General features: G+C 38.1%; 2 protein-coding genes across 2 annotated transcripts in view; both read right to left on the bottom strand.

Moving 5' to 3' along the window:
- The window catches only part of LOC134666778 (proton-coupled amino acid transporter-like protein pathetic), a 68,041-nt gene that overhangs the window by 13,038 nt on the left and 35,279 nt on the right, over nucleotides 1-19,724 (bottom strand). Inside the window, exons 2-3 of the mRNA XM_063524063.1 lie at nucleotides 5,508-5,574; nucleotides 444-560 (exon numbers count right to left, since the gene is read on the bottom strand). Of these exons, the coding sequence (XP_063380133.1) occupies nucleotides 444-560; nucleotides 5,508-5,560 (170 nt within the window). The 5' untranslated portion in view covers nucleotides 5,561-5,574. The remainder of the gene's footprint in view (nucleotides 1-443; nucleotides 561-5,507; nucleotides 5,575-19,724) is intronic.
- On the bottom strand, nucleotides 7,580-12,261 carry LOC134667052 (uncharacterized). The gene is made up of 4 exons (XM_063524352.1): nucleotides 12,121-12,261; nucleotides 11,973-12,035; nucleotides 10,594-10,690; nucleotides 7,580-10,478 (listed from the first exon to the last, which is right to left on the bottom strand). Exons 1-4 carry the CDS (start codon nucleotides 12,216-12,218, stop codon nucleotides 10,305-10,307), a joined length of 432 nt encoding a protein of 143 aa, XP_063380422.1. The 5' UTR covers nucleotides 12,219-12,261; the 3' UTR covers nucleotides 7,580-10,304.

The following is a 19,724-nucleotide window of genomic DNA, read 5'->3' as shown; positions in this document are numbered from 1 at the left end:
CGATATCGATGATTTATGTAAATCATGTTCCTCGCGTTGTCCCGATTTTTGCCACGGCTCATGAGAGCCTTGAATCCGCTTGGCAAGTAATCTCGAAAATTGTTAGGTACACTAGTTTTTACGAAAGCGACTGCCATCTGACCTTCCAACCCAGGGGGTAAACCAGACCTTATTGGGATAAGTCCGGTTTCCTCACGTTGTTTTCCTTCACCGAAAGGCGACTAGTAAATATCAAAAGATATTTCGTACATAAGTTCCGAATAAGAAAACTCACATAGGTACTGCACTCGCAGACTGCAGTTTGCGTCGATCAGGCAACCTCGTAACCGAAACGTAAAGGCAGGTACATACCCAACTTTTGTTAGCAAAATATTATGAATCCAAACTGTCTGAAATGTTCTCTCAAATACAATGTAGGTATGTAAACTTACAATAATACTTACGAATTGGGATGCGCAACATTTCTGTGCTCAAAAGGGTTGTATTCCTTTTCATTGATGACTTCTTTCGAGCCCAGGCTCAATGTGGACTGAAATCCTGGATTACCGGCTAGATCCGCCCTGCGAAACGCAATACGCAGTATTAAATAAATATATATTACTGTAGATATGGGCTATGAAAAGGGACCTTATTGTCGATGGCGCTTACGCTGCACAGCGTCGCGCGGCATTGTACTCGTATTTATATCGGAGCATTAAATTGTTAATGATGGCGTAAGCACCATCGACAATAAGGTCCCTTTTCATAGATAACATCACATATGGACCTACTTTCCCGCATTGTGGCGGGAAAGTGCAGTTTCCGTGCTTATGTAAAAAGTTTAAAGGGCCATTATGTCTACTGTATAACGTTATACGATACACGTGCGAATAGGTAATTTGCAACTCGTGTCGATTCTTAACAGTCCCTTCAGTCGTGTTTTAATTTATCACCACTCGTTTAGAATTTCCTCTTTTCCGCACTTGTATCGTAAATAACTATAACTTATATTATAACTTGTAACTTTCGTCTTGCCTAGACAAATGTATATAAATGTGTATGTTTGCAGAATGTTTTGGTTTGACGGTGAACTTTGATTATGTAGGTACAGTCGACGATATCTAGACACGCGGCAGCGTGTCAAGCCAAGTTCAAGCAAAGGAACTGGCTAGCCAGCGCCGAGTGTAATATTACACGAACCACTTGGTGCCACTTTTGACCCTTCTATAACTCAAAACCTCTCTAACGTAAACACATAAAACTACGCGTGTTTAATTATATCCATAAGGACATCTAGAAGCCCAAATTTCATGAAGCTAGCTCAAACGGTTATAAAGATATGATGATTGATTGATTGATGCATTCCTGTTATCCCTCATTAGGGACATAGGGCTCGCAGAAGAATTCTCCATTTGTCACGATCTTGAGCGGCTTCTTCCAGCTCTTTCCAGCCGAGTCCAGTTGAGCCAGCCTCCCTAGTAGCATTTTCGTTGGGGCCCACGGTGCCAACGGTAGGGAAAACGTTGGGATGAGGTTCGTTCCGTAGCCAACATTAATTTTGTATTGGCCCACCATCGCATTTACCAACATTCGCTGTGGCACAGATGCCCAACAATGGGCCTTTGTGTATTTTGGTACTGTTGGCTAAACAACGATAATATTCGTTGGCCCAATGATGACATATATCGCATTTACCAACATTGGCAGTGGCAGTGATGCCCAACAATGGGCCTTTGTGTATTTTGCTACCGTTCGCTAAACAACGATATCATCCGATGGCCCAATGATGACAAATATCGCATTTACCAACATTGGCTGTGGCACTGATGCCCAACAATGGGCCTTTGTGTATTTTGGTAACGTTGGCTAATCAACGATATCATCCGATGGCCCAATGATGACAAAAATCGCATTTACCAACATTGGCTGTGGCACTGATGCCCAACAATGGGCCTTTGTTTATTTTGGTAACGTTGGCTAATCACCGATATCATCTGATGGCCCAATGACAACAAATATCGCATTTACCAACATTGGCTGTAGCATTGATGCCCAACAACGGGCCTTTGTTTATTTTGGTAACGTTGGCTAATCAACGATATCATCCGATGGCCCAATGACGACAAATATCGCATTTACCAACATTGAATGTAGCATTGATGCCCAACAATGGGCCTTTGTGTATTTTGGTAACGTTGGCTAATCAACGATATCATCCGATGGCCCAATGATGACAAAAATCGCATTTACCAACATTGGCTGTGGCACTGATGCCCAACAATGGGCCTTTGTTTATTTTGGTAACGTTGGCTAATCAACGATATCATCCGATGGCCCAATGACGACAAATATCGCATTTACCAACATTGGCTGTAGCATTGATGCCCAACAACGGGCCTTTGTTTATTTTGGTAACGTTGGCTAATCAACGATATCATCCGATGGCCCAATGACGACAAATATCGCATTTACCAACATTGACTGTAGCATTGATGCCCAACAATGGGCCTTTGTGTATTTTGGTAACGTTGGCTAATCAACGATATCATCCGATGGCCCAATGATGACAAATATCGCATTTACCAACATTGGCTGTGGCACTGATGCCCAACAATGGGCCTTTGTTTATTTTGGTAACGTTGGCTAATCAACGATATCATCCGATGGCCCAATGATGACAAATATCGCATTTACCAACATTAACTGTGGCACTGATGCCCAACAATGGGCCTTTGTGTATTTTGGTAACGTTGGCTAATCAACGATAACATTCGTTGGCCCAATGGTGACGAATACCGCATTTACCAACATTGGCTGTGGCACGGATGCCCAACAATGGGCCTTTGTGTATTTTGGTAACGTTGGCTAGTCAAAGATATCATCCGATGGCCCAATGATGACAAATATCGTATTTACCAACATTGGCTGTAGCACTGACGCTAACAATGGGCCTTTGTGTATTTTGGGACCGGTGGCTAAACAACGATAACATTCGTTGGCCCAGTGAGCACAAATATCGCATTTACCAACATTGGCTGTGGTACTGATGCCCAACAATACCAGTTGAGTTTGCTTGTGGCGTCACTAGATGGCGTTACTGTCTCCAAACAGAAAATAACTATAACTTCGAAGTTATAGTTATTTTCTCGATTATTCCGGATATAATCATAATATTTTTTTAAAGTAACTTATAAATCTAATAGCTATAATTATAAAATTTATACATAAATTTAAAAAATTGTATTTTACCAACATTTTCTCAATTTAAATCTCAAAAAACATAAATCTCGCTTACGAAGTTTCGAACTAATTTAAAAAAAAAAATATACAAATTAGAGTGTATAGTAAGTGTACTTGCTTCGGCAGTACATATACTAAAATTGGAACGATACAGAGAAGATAACAACAACTGCTGCCTAGGGCCTTCATGTGGATACAACCAATGCCTACCGTAGTGTAATTGTAATATTTATCAGCAAAGGCCCAACGTCGTATTTACACAAACACTTACTTAACGTAGGGTAACTGTAGGACTCGTAAACAAAAGCCCATTACATAATTAGACTGTAGGCACACTATAAATTACACAACTATTTACCTACGGTAGTATTGTAAGAATCCTACACAAGGCCCAACGTTAAAGTTACAATGTTGGCCCTTTGTGAGACAAGCTGTGTTGGGCCTTCAACCTGGTGCACGACTACCTACCGACCTACCTGACTTGCCGTTGGGTAATTGTTGAATTTGCAAACAGAAGCACAACGAAAAAATTGCCCTTTTTTATTTTTTTGCAGTTGGCCCTAGAGCAAGCCATACGGCCAAATGTAACAATTAACCAACCATCAAACAAATGTGTATAGGCCCAACCACGGCCCAACCAAAACCACCACCGTTGAATAATTGTATGATTTATTTAAATAGGCCCAACGAAAAAATTACTCTAATGGCCCTCTGTTGGGAATCTTCCGGAGGGCCTTTGTCGAGGGCCCTCCAGCAAATCGTACGGCCAAATGTAACAATTAACCAACCATCAAACAAATGTGTATAGGTCCAACCACGGCCCAACCAAAACCACCACCGTTGAATAATTGTATGACTTATTTAAATAGGCCCAACGAAAAAATTACTCTTATGGCCCTCTGTTGGGAATCTTCGGGAGGGCCTTTGTCGAGGGCCCTCCAGCAAATCGTACGGCCAAATATAACGGTTGCCCAACTAATACGTAAACAAAGGCCCAACAAAATCCCTACAAGAAAATGCTATTAGGGCTCTTTCTCAACTGATCGCCTCCATGTAGTACAAGGCCTCCCCGACCGCCTACTGCCGGCCGCATGCCAGCGGAGACCCTGCTTGGCCAGATGGCTGTCCGGCCTACGGAGTACGTGTCCGATCCAGCGCCATTTCCTTTCGAGGATTTCCCTTCCTATGGGCTTCTGTTCCGTCATCTGCCATAGTCTGACGTTTGAGATGGTTTGTGGCCAGTAGATCCCTAGAATGCGTCGCAGGCATTTGTTTACGAACACCTGCAGACGATTGGTCACATCTTTCCTCACAAGCCATGTCTCGCAACCGTACAGCAGGACCGACTTGACGTTGGAGTTGAACATCCTGATTTTCGTGCGTCGAGTTATCACGGTGGACGTCCATATAGGCTTCAGCTGCGCATATGCTGCTCGCGCCTTGTTGATGCGCGATTCAACATCGCTGTCCGCTCCCCCTGAAGGGTCGACCACGCTCCCCAGGTACGTAAATCGCTCTACTTGCTCAACTGCTTCACCGTTGACATATACTGTCGCTGCATCCAAGGTATTAAGGCGCATGTTATAAAGATATGAAGGTCAAAAAGTCGTACATTTTAGCACTGACTGACTGACTGACTGACATATAGTAGCTAAACCTAACCTACTTCCAGATGACCTAGAAGCATAAAATTTGGAATTCAGCTCGGTAATTGTGTTTAAGCGTAGGAAAAAATCTAAAAATAAAAAAAGTTAAAAAATAGGGGGGGTCCCCATACAAAAAAAATTAATTGTAGCGTTGGAACCGTTACAAGCAGATATTTGAAACTATCCCAATATATGTATTATTATATTTGCTATATAACAGAAATATAAAAATAAAGTTAAGTCAAAAAATAAGTGGTGTCCCCATACAAAAAACTTATAATACGCGCTAAACAACGGCCAACGGTATGTCGTAACATTAAATCTCAATACCTGCCTAGTTTTCTTTACAAAAACATAAATGTAGGAGAGCCAAGTTCAATACAAAAAGTTTAATACTTGTTCATAATGTTATTTTGTTCCTATAAATACATATTTGGATTTCGCATAGAACTTGGCACTCATTTAGATCTCCATTATTTTTGTGGCGAAGCCCACAGTCAAGAATAATTTTTGTATTGAACTTGGCTCTCCTTTTTTACATTTATGTTTTTGGTGGGATATACAAAGGACTAAAGTGCGAAAGTGTAAACATCATTGACGTCGACTGTACCTATGGATAAAGAAGGAACTGGTTAAACTTACGTTGAATTAAAATTATCCAATATAATGGTGGATTTTTTTTCTCCTTTCCCCATTTTGACGTGTTAATCTGAAACAAAGGACGGTTTTCAAAATTATTATTATTTACATATTAAGTATTTATTATGCGACGAAAGAAGTAACCTTTAAAACTAATGAAAAGATAAATCTGTCGCTTCTACTTAATGCAATTTAAAGTAGGCTACTTGTACAACTTTATGTGGGGTGACTTTATCATAGCGTCATGTATAAAGTCGTATCATCATCATCATCATTTCAGCCTATATACGTCCCACTGCTGAGCACAGGCCTCCTCTCATGCGCGAGAGGGCTTGGGCTATAGTCCCCACGCTAGCCCAATGCGGATTGGGGACTTCACATACACCTTTGAATTTCTTCGCCGATGTATGCAGGTTTCCTCACGATGTTTTCCTTCACCGAAAAGCTAGTGGTAAATATCAAATGATATTTCGTACATAAGTTCCGAAAAACTCATTGGTACGAGCCAGGATTTGAACCCGCGACCTCCGGGTTGAAAGTCAGACGTCATATCCACTCGGCCACCACTGCTGATAAAGTCGTATGGGATAAGATTATAGGAGCTATAGGTATTTCATTGTTTTGAACCATAACACACTGAAGCATTGCCTTTATTGAAAAATCATAAGTATTAATAGTACCTACTAAGTATGGTAACCTGTAGGGCTACCTACCGCCAATACCGAAAATCGTCAATTGCGGGGATTTTTCTCTGTCACTCTAATTACGCCTTCATTGGAGTAAAAGAGAAAGATCCCCGCAATTTGCGAATTTCGGTTTTCGCGGTAGCCGCTCAGATCTGCGATTTGGAAACCACAACGCGGTATGTCAAATTGAAAAAATAATACGCTTTCTAGTCCGCGATACCTTTTGTACGACATTAAATATAAGCAGTTTTTGAGGTCATCCAACCCGAGAGCGCAACCAAAATGTCAATCACTGTTCAATTATATGGATGTTTTTGTCAATTCATTTTTTAAATGGCGGAGCCATACATGAGGTCTACAGCTCACAGAGCCACTAGTATTTTTTAATTTTCTAAGCGCCATCTGCACCAAATCACTAACCCGGGGTTAATCGGTTAAGCAGTGTCAAATTGTACTGGAAACCATGGTAACTAAGGCCCACTTGCACCATTCCATTTGCCCGGGGTTAACCGATTAAACGTGGAGTTACCATGGTTAACAGTACAATTTGACACTAGGTTAATGGTTTAACCGCTTAACCCCGGGTTAGTAGATTGGTGCAAGTGGGCCTAAGGGTTTAACCGGTTAACCCGGGTTAGAGAATGATGCAGTGCAAGTGGCCCAGTGTGCTTTGCTCCACGCGCTGTACCTACCAAGGAATTTAATTTCCGACCCACTTCGTAGGTACCTTGTTACAACAACCAATATGAAAGTCACGAGGCACCTCATACTACAGTATGTACATGTATAGTATGTATAGATGTACATAGTGAAGTCAATGCGACAAAGTACGAAAAGGGTCGGAAATTAAATTCCTTCACCGTATCTATAATAAATGCGAAAGTTGTTTTTAGGTAGTTACGGTAAACGTACTAGTGCTCGACATGCTAATCAATCAATCAATCAATCAATCAATGCATTTATTTTCAGGCTACTAAGGCCTATAGATACCTACATACCTTACAAACTAACATATATATACAATAATAAAAAACTTAAATACAAAAAAAACATTTTCGTGACGCAGTTTTCTGTTGCGGCTAATGCACAATAGATGGCACCTTGCTGTTGCTATTGACAATTTACTTAAGATTCAAGATGACATGTACTGGGACCGCGTCGAGCACCAGTAGGTACGTTTACCTGCTGCACGTTCGCGTGTTGTTCGCCTACGTACGCTGCGTGAGCTTGTGTGGCGATTGTGAATAAACAAAATAATAAACAATAAACAATCAGAAGAAGGCTAAAATAGGCCTCAAGAATTTGCGCTCCAGTGATATTAATGATTAAACGTTCAAATTAAGGCCGTTCCCGTACCCAAATGAAATCTACAATCGAGGCTCCCCTCACGCCACCCGTCCCGCCCCTAGATACAATGACGATACAACAGCGCCACGCAAGAAGTAGCGACTTGAAATGAACTAACAGGACACTGATTTGTAAAACGTATTACTTAATACTGAAAAAGCATGCTGCATCTCATAGATGGCGTTAAAAGTTAAAATGGAAAAATAAATGAAACATAGTGTAAATTAAATATTCATTTTAATGAAGTCAACTCTTATTTCAATAATATTTAATTATAAGGGTAAATACAGTTTATATTTAAACAAATTAATGACTGCAAGTTTTCTATAATATCATTATTTATTAGGTATACTGTGCAGGTATATCATCGATATTTATTAAAAAAAACCGGGCAGGTGCGAGTCGGACTCGCGCACGAAGGGTTCCGTACCATAATGCAAAAAAAAAAGCAAAAAAACGGTCACCCATCCAAGTACTGACCACTCCCGACATTGCTTAACTTTGGTCAAAAATCACGTTTGTTGTATGGGAGCCCCATTTAAATCTTTATTTTATTCTGTTTTTAGTATTTGTTGTTATAGCGGCAACAGAAATACATCATCTGTGAAAATTTCAACTGTCTAGCTATCACGGTTCGTGAGATACAGCCTGGTGACAGACGGACGGACGGACGGACAGCGAAGTCTTAGTAATAGGGTCCCGTTTTACCCTTTGGGTACGGAACCCTAAAAAGTTAGGGCATACCGATACAAGTGCGAAAAATAGGTAATTCGCACATGTATCGTACAACGTTTTACAGTACATAATATGGCCCTTTAAATTTTCGACATAGTTACGTAATGTGCTAATTATCGCACTAATGCGGTAAAGCAGCACCATATTGTAATAGTAAGGTGTATTCGGGTAATACCGAATGTCGGATAATTCCGAAATTCAGATGAAAATCACCCTTAATTCCATCATAATAAAAGTCTCTTTTCGGAACTATCCGACAGTTTTCGACATTCGGAATTACCCGAGTAAACCTTACCTACATTACGTTTACAAGTGCGGCAAATAGGAAATTCGAAACGAGTGGCGTTTTGAATCGACACGAGTTGCGAATTACCTATTCGCATATGTATCGTACAACGTTTTACAGTACCTACATACATATGGCCCCTTGAATTTTCGACATAGTCACGTAATTGCTAATTATCGCACTAGTGCTGTAAAATAGCACCATATGACTGTAAATCAAATTTATTCATTTTACAGAGTTCCATAGGTTCGTCGAATCACTCAAGAGGAACTTTTTTCTCAGGAACGTGTAGAGGTCTCAAATTGAAATTATATCAAATAGGTACTCGGATCTACTCTATTGTCAAATATATTAGCTTTTTTTCTCGTATATCGCAAAAATCCGAATTAATATCAAAATACCGGTATTAATATTGAAATCCCGGGATTGACATGCAATATCGGAAATCAATCCCGGGATTGAGAATGATCCGATATTGCATGCCCTAACCAAGTTTCAACCTATCAACGAATAATAAATCCCGGGATCCGGATATTTCGATATTGGTCCTTCTCAATACCGAAAATGGAATCTTGAGCTTTGCAAGGGTTTCAAGGCACGAGGGTTAAACAAACCACTTCACAACTTGAAATCAATTTTACCTACTCACATGCAATTTTGCACATTTATTCATAAATTAACGTTTAAAAACCGGCATTTTTGTGACTGACTGACTAATAGATCAAAAACCTAACCCACTTCCAGCTGACCTAGAAACTTGAAATTTGACACCAAGGTAGACTATTAGGAGTTTATAAAGGGAACAATCTAAAAACTGAAAATTATTGATAATTTGATGAAGAAAAACACATATATCGATAATAGGCTAGATGACTAATTTTCATTTATGGTATCAATCGATCAGGTATGTCTTTAGGATCAAAAGTCTATATGGTATCCATTGCATTAAAGGAATACAAAAGTTAGAAATGATAGTCAAAGTCCGACAGTCGTACTTCACTCGCGAAACGCCCCGAACAAAACGTCAAGGTCACAGAGAGTCCATCTTGAAGTATGAACAAAACAAGAAAATTGCGATTTTGTCTGTGAAATATTGCGTTTATGTATATAGTTTCCATACAATTTTTTATTGGATAAAATGTGAGGAATCGAATGGTATCCTTATTTTTGTAGTTTTTGGAAGTTGAAAAGAACTTTAATGTTGAAACTTTCAGGCGTTGTACTTTTGTATTATTTCCATATATTTTTTTAATATCCACAATATTGTGATAAATTGCTCATTTGCTATGTATTTTACTAGATTTTGTTGTAAAATTCAACATGTGTCATCATCCCTATTAATTTAGACTTATGGATCAAAAACCTAACCTTCTTGATATTTGGCAGGTAGACCATTAGGAGTATACTCGTATAGAGGAAAAAATCTGAAAACTGAAAATTATTGATAATTTGATGTAAAAAATCATATATTCATAATTATTCGATTAATTAAGTACCTAAGACTTACCAAAAACCTAACCCACTTTTAGATAACCTAGAAACTTGATATTTGGCATGAAGGTAGACTAAAAGGCGTATAAAAAAAGAAAATATTGAAAACTGAAATTTTTTGACAGTTGACCGCGCGTTAGCGAGGGTCTCGTTTTCAGCACAACTGCTTTTATGATTAACACTAGTAATTTCTTACTTTTTGTACAAAAGTAATGATTTCCCAACAAAAACATAAATGTGAAATGAGAGCCAAGTTCAATTATGCCCATGTTTTACTTCTCCAACCAACTGCATTTCTTGAATACCGCATCCTAAGGGTCCATGATTGCAAATCGATTGTAATTTTGTAAAAAAATTACTAATTGCAACAATTCTTCGACCGACGGTTTTGTCAGGAAGCTCTTCTTCCAAATCGAACGATATTTGTAACTGAAAATAAAATATATTGTAAGTGTTAGCATTTACAATTTGTCACATCATGTACAGTCGACGTCAAAGATTTATAATAAGGTGAAAAATGTATACATATATCATAATCACCTACCTCATGGGTATCTTCTTCCTCTAATAGACTAGGAACCCGATAAGTGTCATCCACCTGTGCAATGCGTGGGTTCAAAATGTTTGAGCTGGTCGCCTCACTGTCAAAACCAAAATTAAATAAATGTATGATGTTTTACAGCACATATGGACTTTACCGCACTAGTGCGATAATGCACACACACATTACGTATGTATGTCAAATATTTAAAGGGCTATATGTACTGTAAAACGTTGTACGATACATGTGAGAATAGGTAATACGCAACTATAATTTTCGGTGGAAGTTTGCATGGTAATATTGGTAATGTACATCATATATTTTTTTTTGTTTTATCATTCTCTTATTTTAGAAGTTAAGGGGGGGGGGACACATTTTACCACTTTGGAGGTGTCTCTCGCGCAATAAAAAATCGGTCAACACGCTCAAGAAAAGTAAATCATTTACTATTGTGTAGGGTAGTATAATATAAAATAACTATCAGTTCATTAAAAAAAAACGTAAAAGAATAACGAAAGTACGGACAATCGGTAAATCCCGGGATTTTAATTTCCGGGACTTACTCATGCAACCCTATTACATTTTATCAGTGTACATTTTTAGGGTTCCGTACCCAAAGGGTAAAAACGGGACCCTATTACTAAGACTTCGCTGTCCGTCCGTCCGTCTGTCATCAGGCTGTATCTCATGAACCGTGGTAGCTAGACAGTTGAAATTTTCACAGATGATTGAATTTCAATCGCCGCTATAACAACAAATACTAAAAACAGAATAAAATAAATAGTTATACAACAAACGTGATCTTTGCCGTTCTTTGCGTAATGGTACGGAACCCTGCGTGTGCGAGTCCAACTTGCACTTGGCCGGTTTTTTTAAAATTAAGTACCTCTTGGAGAATATCAAATAACTGATGAGGGCAATGTATCTCGTACGATATTATTGATTGGCGACATTTTATTTAGTTTTCGGCGAACATTTGCTAAGTAGGTAGTACTAATAGCCATCTAGGAAAATAAGTACGAAATATGTCCAAATAATTGAGACTATCAATTTAAAGCATAAAAAGATATAAGCATCTGCACTGATAGGAAAACAGTAGGTATCCAACTAAGGTCTTTTCGTACGCCGCCGCTGTGAGTAGGTAGGTATTTATCGCAACGCACGAAGTTACGCGCGACACAGGTACCTACATATGTGACGTTATCTATGAAAAGGGACCTTATTGTCGATGGCGCTTCCGCCATTATTAACGATGCTCTGATATAAATACCACGCCGCGCGACGCAGTGCGTCGTAAGCGCCATAGACAATAAGGTCCCTTTTCATAGATAATGCCACAATTAGAATTCATAGATAATGCCACAATTAGAATTAGAACTTACTCGTTATTTTGACTGACTTTCAACTTTGATGAAATCGGAGATTCCATTTCCATATTTTGCAGTCTGTAAATAAAGATAAATTGTAGTATATAGTGAATTGTGTTACGTAGGTAGGGCTAAAAAGCACAAGTCAAATAATTATACTCACTCGATGTAGTCTAAAGATATAGTATCATCTTCGGCTGTGAAATTATCCAATTTTCGTCTTTTCCTAGAAAGACAAAAAAGCAAAAAGTTTAGACGCATGACAAATCACGAGCTGAGGTTCAAACCCTCGATAGGTGGATGGATTGCTAGAACGCTTTATGCGTGTAATTGTGTGCTCGTATTTATAGGAAGGCCCACTACACCGCAACCGCGTAACTACGACTCACGGACACGCACACATAGACGGCAATGTTTTCTGCTTTGCCGTGGCGCTAGTGCCGCGTGGTGTAAACGTCGCGAATTGCAATATCCTTTTAAGCTATTTGGATGATGACTTGATGACAGTGTTTAACCGGTAGATGGAGCGATTATTAAATTTTAGAATGTTTTAAGTTATATGGATTACTAATTAGTACGATCAAGTATATATTAAATTAAGTAATAATTACTTATTTCACTGTGTAATAAATATACATTTTTACTTACGTTTGTTCCATTGTTTGTTGGAATCTTCTGAGTTGTCTTTTTCGAGATGTCTTCTTTTTAATGAGTTGCTTGTTACCCATTATAGGTTTTGGTGCACACGGTATACACACAACACACACTAGCCACAACTAGCTAGCTAGCTAGGTGCTAGGACACACAACACAGAACAGTTTTTATAACTAAATCTTATATTTGTTTTGGGGACACGTAGTACAGGTCCGTCTGGCACGAGCGCTCAGCCATCACTGTCTCATTTCGAAAGACGGACGGAGATAGAGCATGCAGGCCGAAGTCAATATTTTGTTACGATAGAATTAGTTGATGTTTATTTATTTTAAAAATATTGCCTCTAATTATCGTTTTTCTAAAGCTGTCAAATTATTGTTATAGTTATGATTGATTTTTCTCCTTTTTTTGTTTCATAGTGTCACATAGTAAAGAAACGAGTAAAGTTGGAGTATAAATTCGAATTGGAGGTTACTTTGGGAATAAATTGTATCGAGCGAAGTGTTATGAATCGTGTATCGAAAGCTGTGTTATGAAAGATAATATAATCAAGAATTATATATATTTTTCCCACGTCTACAAATATCAACGTTTCTTAGAAAAATAGGATAACAATTGGGGTATTTTTACATTTCTGGCTCAGGGAACGGCCTTAAACCGATTCTCGTGTAACGCTTTGTATCCGCCCACGTTTGGGTGTGGCATGTTATCCTCTCGATAAAAAGGGTCTCTTTTTCGGCACGGTTTGGAATAATCGCCTCGAAACTTTCCTTAAATGGCAACCGGTCTCAACGGACGTTACAAAAATTACGAGGAGTGGCATTCAGATTTTCGGATTCTTATTTCATGGCTCCTCTACACGACGGGCCAGCGCCGGCCACTCCAAGGGACGCATTTATGCGTTAGAAGGAGCAAAGTGATATTGCTATCTCATTCTACCGCATGGCTGCGTCCCTTGGAGTGGCGGCGCTGGCCCATCGCTACGGCTTATTCATTGGTGCGAGTGCATTACGGAAAGAAAAGGTCCACTTGCATCATCTTCACTAACTCGGGGTTAAGCTATTTTAAACCAGTGACAAATTGTAGGTACTTGGTATTAGCCATGGTAACTTCAGGTTTAACCTCTTAACCTTTACCATTTTTTTTGACGCCTAGTCGGTACTGTCGGTAGTGACTCAGCCTACGAAGCAAGAGCACAGAATAACTAATAGTATTTACTACCGCAAGAGGTCCCGGGTTCTTATTTGTGTGTTTATCACCAATATTTGTTATGGATGTTTTCTATACTTACATCGAAAATGTATAAGTATTTATGTTTAACTGTATATTATTTTATTGCCTTATACAGTTACAATAAGGCGGCACCGTTATCGAAGTACCTAAAATTACTTTAAGAGGAAACGGGACGGCCGTGTCTCCATACAAACGTATAGTCATCATCTCTGTATATTGACACTAGCTGTTGCCCGCGACTTCGTCCGCGTGGAATCTTATCTTCAACATTTTACATCTTTAGTATCTATAATTTTCGTATCCAAGCAATGTTGAAATTACTTTTCTTTTTTAGCAAGTTTTGTGTCAAGTGGATTTTGATGTTGGTTGCTGAAATTACTTTTCTTGTATTCTAATAATAGGTACCTATGCCCTTATAATACAAAGATTCAAGTTCCGCACTAACAAAAAAACCGATCTCCTTACAAACTTTCAACCGCATTCTCACCACCTTATGGGATGAATTTTGAAAAATTTATAAATTTGTTTTCATGTTTTTAATTTAATACCTTTTTTTTTCAAAAATTTACACCCCAAGACAAACTTTCATCCCCTTTTTAAAACCCTTTGGGCTTGTATTTCCATAAAACGTTGTTTTTTTTTGTAATCGGCTATTATGCCTTTCTAAGAAGTTTCAAAGCATTTGTAATGGATTCAAACTTTGAACCCCTTTTTAACCCTGTTAGGGGATGAATTTTTCAAAACGCTGAAATTACTTTTATTGTCTTCTAATAGTATCCCTAAATACAAAGATTCAAGTCCCGCGCTCGAAAAAATGTTTGATATCCATACAAACTTTCAACCCCTTTTTCACCACCTTAGAGGACGAATTTTCAAAAACGCTGAAATTAGTTTTCTTGTATTTTAATAATATATCTTTTTACGAAGTTTCCAATTCATAGCTTAAAAGAAAACTTTAATCCCATACAAACTTTCATCCCCTTTTTAACCCTGTTAGGGGATGAATTTTTCAAAACGCTGAAATTACTTTTATTGTCTTCTAATAGAATCTCTAAATACAAAGATTCAAGTCCCGCGCTCGAAAAAATTGTTGATATCCATACAAACTTTCAACCCCTTTTTCACCACCTTAAGGGATGAATTTTCTAAAACCCTGAAATCAGTTTTCTTGTACAGTGAAACCTGGTTAATTGGCACCTGTATAAATGGAAAACCTCAATAATTGCAACGAAAAGCCCGGTCCCGGTCCCTTGAGACCAAAGGGCCTCTATAATTGAAATTTTGGAACCTCTATAATTGCAATTTAGATTTTAGTGCTTTTCGTAATTTTGCCTCTGTAATTGACCACATCGCAACTAAGACCTCTATAATTGACACTGTGCTAAAAAAATCCGTTATTTTTTACCTCTATTATTGAAATGAGTCTTACTTTTTACCTCTGTAATTGAAATACATAATGTAGTTGTAGACAGCAGAAACAATATTTTAATAGCAATGATCATTTTATTTACATCTCCACATTCAATTTATTTATTGGGTATCTATCACAGCCTGTAGTAGGTGAAATAGTTTAGATTAAATCAAAAACAAAGTATGCTTTTTACATTCTAATAAAACTTTATTCTACAATTCAAGGGAATTTTTTAAACCCAAATGATAAGAAAATAAAGTAGTAATTAATGTAGTGTAGAAGTGCAAGTATAGTTAGAAGCAATATATTGACCAGAAAACTAGAACGTAAGCGTCTAAATCTACTTTCAATGGTAATTTGCACCTCCATAAAAGAAATTTGTCAGAACGCAACCTCTATTAATGAAAACCTCTATAATTGACACAACGATTTTTTGAACCTCGTTAATTGACACGACCTGCTTAAATGAAAAACCTGGTTAATTGACAAAAAATGGCCGGTCCCTTGAGATTGCAATTATCCAGGTTCCACTGTATTTGAATTTAATACCTTTTGACAAAGTTTCAAGTTCCTAGCTTAAAATAAAATTTGCACCCGAAGACGAACTTTCATCCCCTTTTTAACCCCCTTAGGGGTTGAATTTCCAAAAATGTTGCAATTACTTTTTTTTGTAATCGGCTATTTTGCCTTTCTAAGAAGTTTCAAAGCATTTGTAAGGGATTCAAAATTTCAACCCCTTTTTAACCCTGTTAGGGGATGAATTTTACAAAACGCTGAAATTACTTTTCCTGTCTTCTAATAATATCTCCAAATAAAAAAGATTCAAGTCCCGCATTCGAAAAAATATTTGATATCCATACAAACTTTCAACCCCCTTTTCACCACCTTAGGGGATGAAATTTAAAAAACGCTGAAATTAGTTTTCTTGTATTTTAAAAATATATCTTTTTACGAAGTTTCAAATTCCTAGTTTAAAATAAAACTTGAACCCCATACAAACTTTCATCCCCTTTTTAACCCCCTTAGGGGTTGAATTTCACAAAATCGCTTCTTATCTCTTGTACACTTTATAATTGTAATCTGGTGTGAAAATTTCAACTTTCTATCTTTTGTAGTTTCGGCTCTGCGTTGATGAATCAGTCAGTCAGGACACTTGCATTTATATATATAGATTATGGAAAATATTTTCACATAATTTGATGTAGATTAACCATAGCTATGCCACTACGTTAGATTTTTTAATTAGGTATTGTAAAAATTATGAGCGAAAAACAGATTTGATGCAAATTTTTAATTGCCCCTAACTCTTACACTAATTACAAATTCGTAAAAAAAACATTATTATTAAAAAAATATGATTTTGTTACTTCTTTTTAAATTACAAATTCGTAAAAATTCAATCGTGGGAGCATATGTGTGGTTGATATACAACGAATTGTGTCAAAATATTTTCAATAATGCTAATATCCAGAGAGGAAAACGAAGACTACGTTTACATGAAAAGACGATTAATACGCGCGGGCCCTCCACTTTCGTCATAACCTCATAACTACTAAACCTACTTTCTAAAAGAGTACCTACCATATTCTAATAAATGTTATATGAAATTCCGCCCTCCAAATTTCAGATTTTTTATTAGATACCTACTAAAGAGGAATTTCATCCCGCGGACGCTTTGGCTGTGGAATGAGCTCCCCCTGCCGAGGTTTTTTACAGGCTACAATATAACACGTGTTAAAAGGTTACATGTTATTAAAGGGGCCGGTACCGCGATTTTATCAGTCCCGGTTTCGCAGGAGACCATAGGCTACGGTGACCACTAACTAACCGTCAGTTTGTTTGCCACTGACGTGGTATTGAAAATACGTGCTTACATGGGTGACAAGACTATAAAAACTGAACAAGTGCGAGTCGGACTCGCCCACCGAGGATTCCGTACTTTTTAGTATATGTTGTTATAACAGAAATACATCATTTGTGAAAATTTGAACTGTCTAGCTATCACGGTTCATGAGATACAGCTTGGTGACGGACGGACGGACGGACAGACGGACAGTGTAGTCTTAGTAATATGGTCCCGTCTTTACCCTTTGGGTACGGAACCCTAAAAAGGATTATAACGTACGGCTCGCCGAATAGTGAGCGGGCACCACAGAACAAGCGTGTTGTCGACCGATTACGAGAAAATGTATATAGTCGACGTCAAAAATATGTATACATTTCTCGCCTTATTACAAATAAAAGGCATAAGATGCAAAAGCGTAAACATATCTTTGACAGTTTGACGTCGACTGGCATACAGGGTGTTTCATTCAAATGAAGTAGCGAAGAGGAATCAAACTATAATTTTAAGCCGACAAAGAATGCCTATATATATATATATATATATATATATATATATAGGCATTCTTTGTCGGCTTAAAATTATAGCCGACAAAGAATGCCTATATATATATATATATATATATATATATATATATATATATATAGGCATTCTTTGTCGGCTTAAAATTATAGTTTGATTCCTCTTACCAAAAAAATTATAGTTTGATTTCTGAGCTATATGTATATATATATATATATATATATATATATATATAGGCATTCTTTGTCGGCTTAAAATTATAGTTTGATTCCTCTTACCAAAAAAATTATAGTTTGATTTCTATACCAACCAACCTTGTCTAGAACTGTAATATTAGTAATATCTCGCGATATTATGCATTACAAAAATGCAAAGCATCAAGTTAAGGATGACTCACGTTAGACCGGGCCGTGCTCGGGCCGAGGCGTCCGACATGTGGTGGTCACGTTGTGCTTGCCACAGAAAACGAAGCGCCGGAAGCTCCGGCCCGGCCTCGGCCCGGTTTAGCGTGAGTCATCCTTTATGTAGGTTTTATATTACAATACTTGAATATGGTAAACGATGTTATTAAGTTAAGTGGCTGCCACGAGTCGGTTTAAGAACCGGATAGTTTAATAATTGTCTCAAGAATCATTTGCATGAATACATAATATGAGCTTAGATTTACATGAGCATAAGCATATAATAATTAATTTTAGTATTTCATATAGAACGGACACGCTTTATTGCGCTCGCTCCATCGTAGGCCACGTCTACGCCTCGGCTAGTCTGTGGCCATGAGTAAGCCCATTCATAATAAAAAAAAAAAAAAAAGGCATCCTATTATGGATGGCTTTATCCATGTGATAAAATAAGTGTCACTTTTTAACACCACGTGATTGAAAGGGACGGGTGATGGTTTTATCACGCTGTCACGCAGACATACACGACTATAATATCCGTGCAGCACTTGTTGAAGTTCTTGAGGGTTATTATCCTTAACTGGTTTGCAGCAGTTCTGCTGCCCATCATGATGGCGAATACCTCCCTACCTAAAACTTGGGGCAGGTTCACCCGTATGGTGGGAACCTGACCAAAACAGACACCGGAATCCACTACCAATACAGCTCTTACCAGGCGTGGCTCACTCCGCGATTTCGTCGCTTTGCTACAGGTAGCTAAAAGCAGATCCGTTCGACCCCAATTTTGGGGTTTGCCATAAGCCGCGCGTGGCGCTGTCGCCACCTAGCGGCCATATCTGTGCTGAACGTGACAGCCGCGTTTTGTTAGAGAGTGAGTCTTCTGTACCTAGTACTATTATTTATTCTGTGCTCTTACTGAAACAAAGAGCAAATGGCCGCCCATATCCCTAGCGAGGACCGTTTGACTAAAATCAATTACTCAATTACACAAAAAAGATATGATGGTCGTTCTTGTCTACGTGACAGCGTGATAAAACGGTATCCGTCACACGGTGTTAAAAAGTGACAGTTATTTTATCACGTGGATAAAGCCATCCATGATACGCCGGCAGGATGCAATTAAATTGACAGAATGTCAGGAAAGACATAGGTAAATAATAAGTAAGCTTACTGTTTTTCTAACTGTATTAATTAGCGCGATTCTCTCTGTGTTTAATCTACTGGTAACCAGAATCTAGGTAGTTATACTTGGTCAAGCAGATCTTGTCAGTGGATAAAGGCGGCAAATTTGAAAAATGTAGGCGCGAAGGGATATATCGTCCCATAGAATATTTGAATATCGCGCCTTTTTTTACTGACAAGATTTGCTTGACCAGCTATACATTCATATATCAGTTGATTTGTCATGGTTATTATCTCAAGAAAAAACGCTTTGGTAGAGAGACATAAATATGACACGATCGAGGAAAAACGTACCTACTGCCGTATTCGAACTACAAGATATTCACAAGAGACGACACGTACTAGATCCATTCTAGATAAGTTATAGTTTAGATATCAACTAGTTCTCTTTTGCAGCGCAATTCGGGCAACTAATGTGACTTTTACGTTAGATAGAGTAAAAATATCTATTAGATGTGAATTGGACCCCTAAGTCATATCCTGTGAAAATCGTTCAAGAGTATCTCCACAATCGCGCAAAC

Source organism: Cydia fagiglandana, chromosome 8 (assembly GCF_963556715.1).
Source record: "Cydia fagiglandana chromosome 8, ilCydFagi1.1, whole genome shotgun sequence".
In the NCBI taxonomy this organism is placed as follows: domain Eukaryota; kingdom Metazoa; phylum Arthropoda; class Insecta; order Lepidoptera; family Tortricidae; genus Cydia; species Cydia fagiglandana.
Note: the sequence above shows the minus strand (reverse complement) of the source record. Positions and strands in the feature narration are given on the sequence as shown.

Coding starts and splice junctions, on each gene's coding strand:
- LOC134667052 (XM_063524352.1), bottom strand. CDS start 12,218: ATGCGTCTAAACTTTTTGCTTTTTTGTCTTTCTAGGAAAAGACGAAAA. Junction 10,691..11,972: donor AAAGTCAGTCAAAATAACGA/GTAAGTTCTAAT, acceptor TGGTTTTGACAG/TGAGGCGACCAGCTCAAACA. Junction 10,479..10,593: donor AGGAAGAAGATACCCATGAG/GTAGGTGATTAT, acceptor TTTTATTTTCAG/TTACAAATATCGTTCGATTT.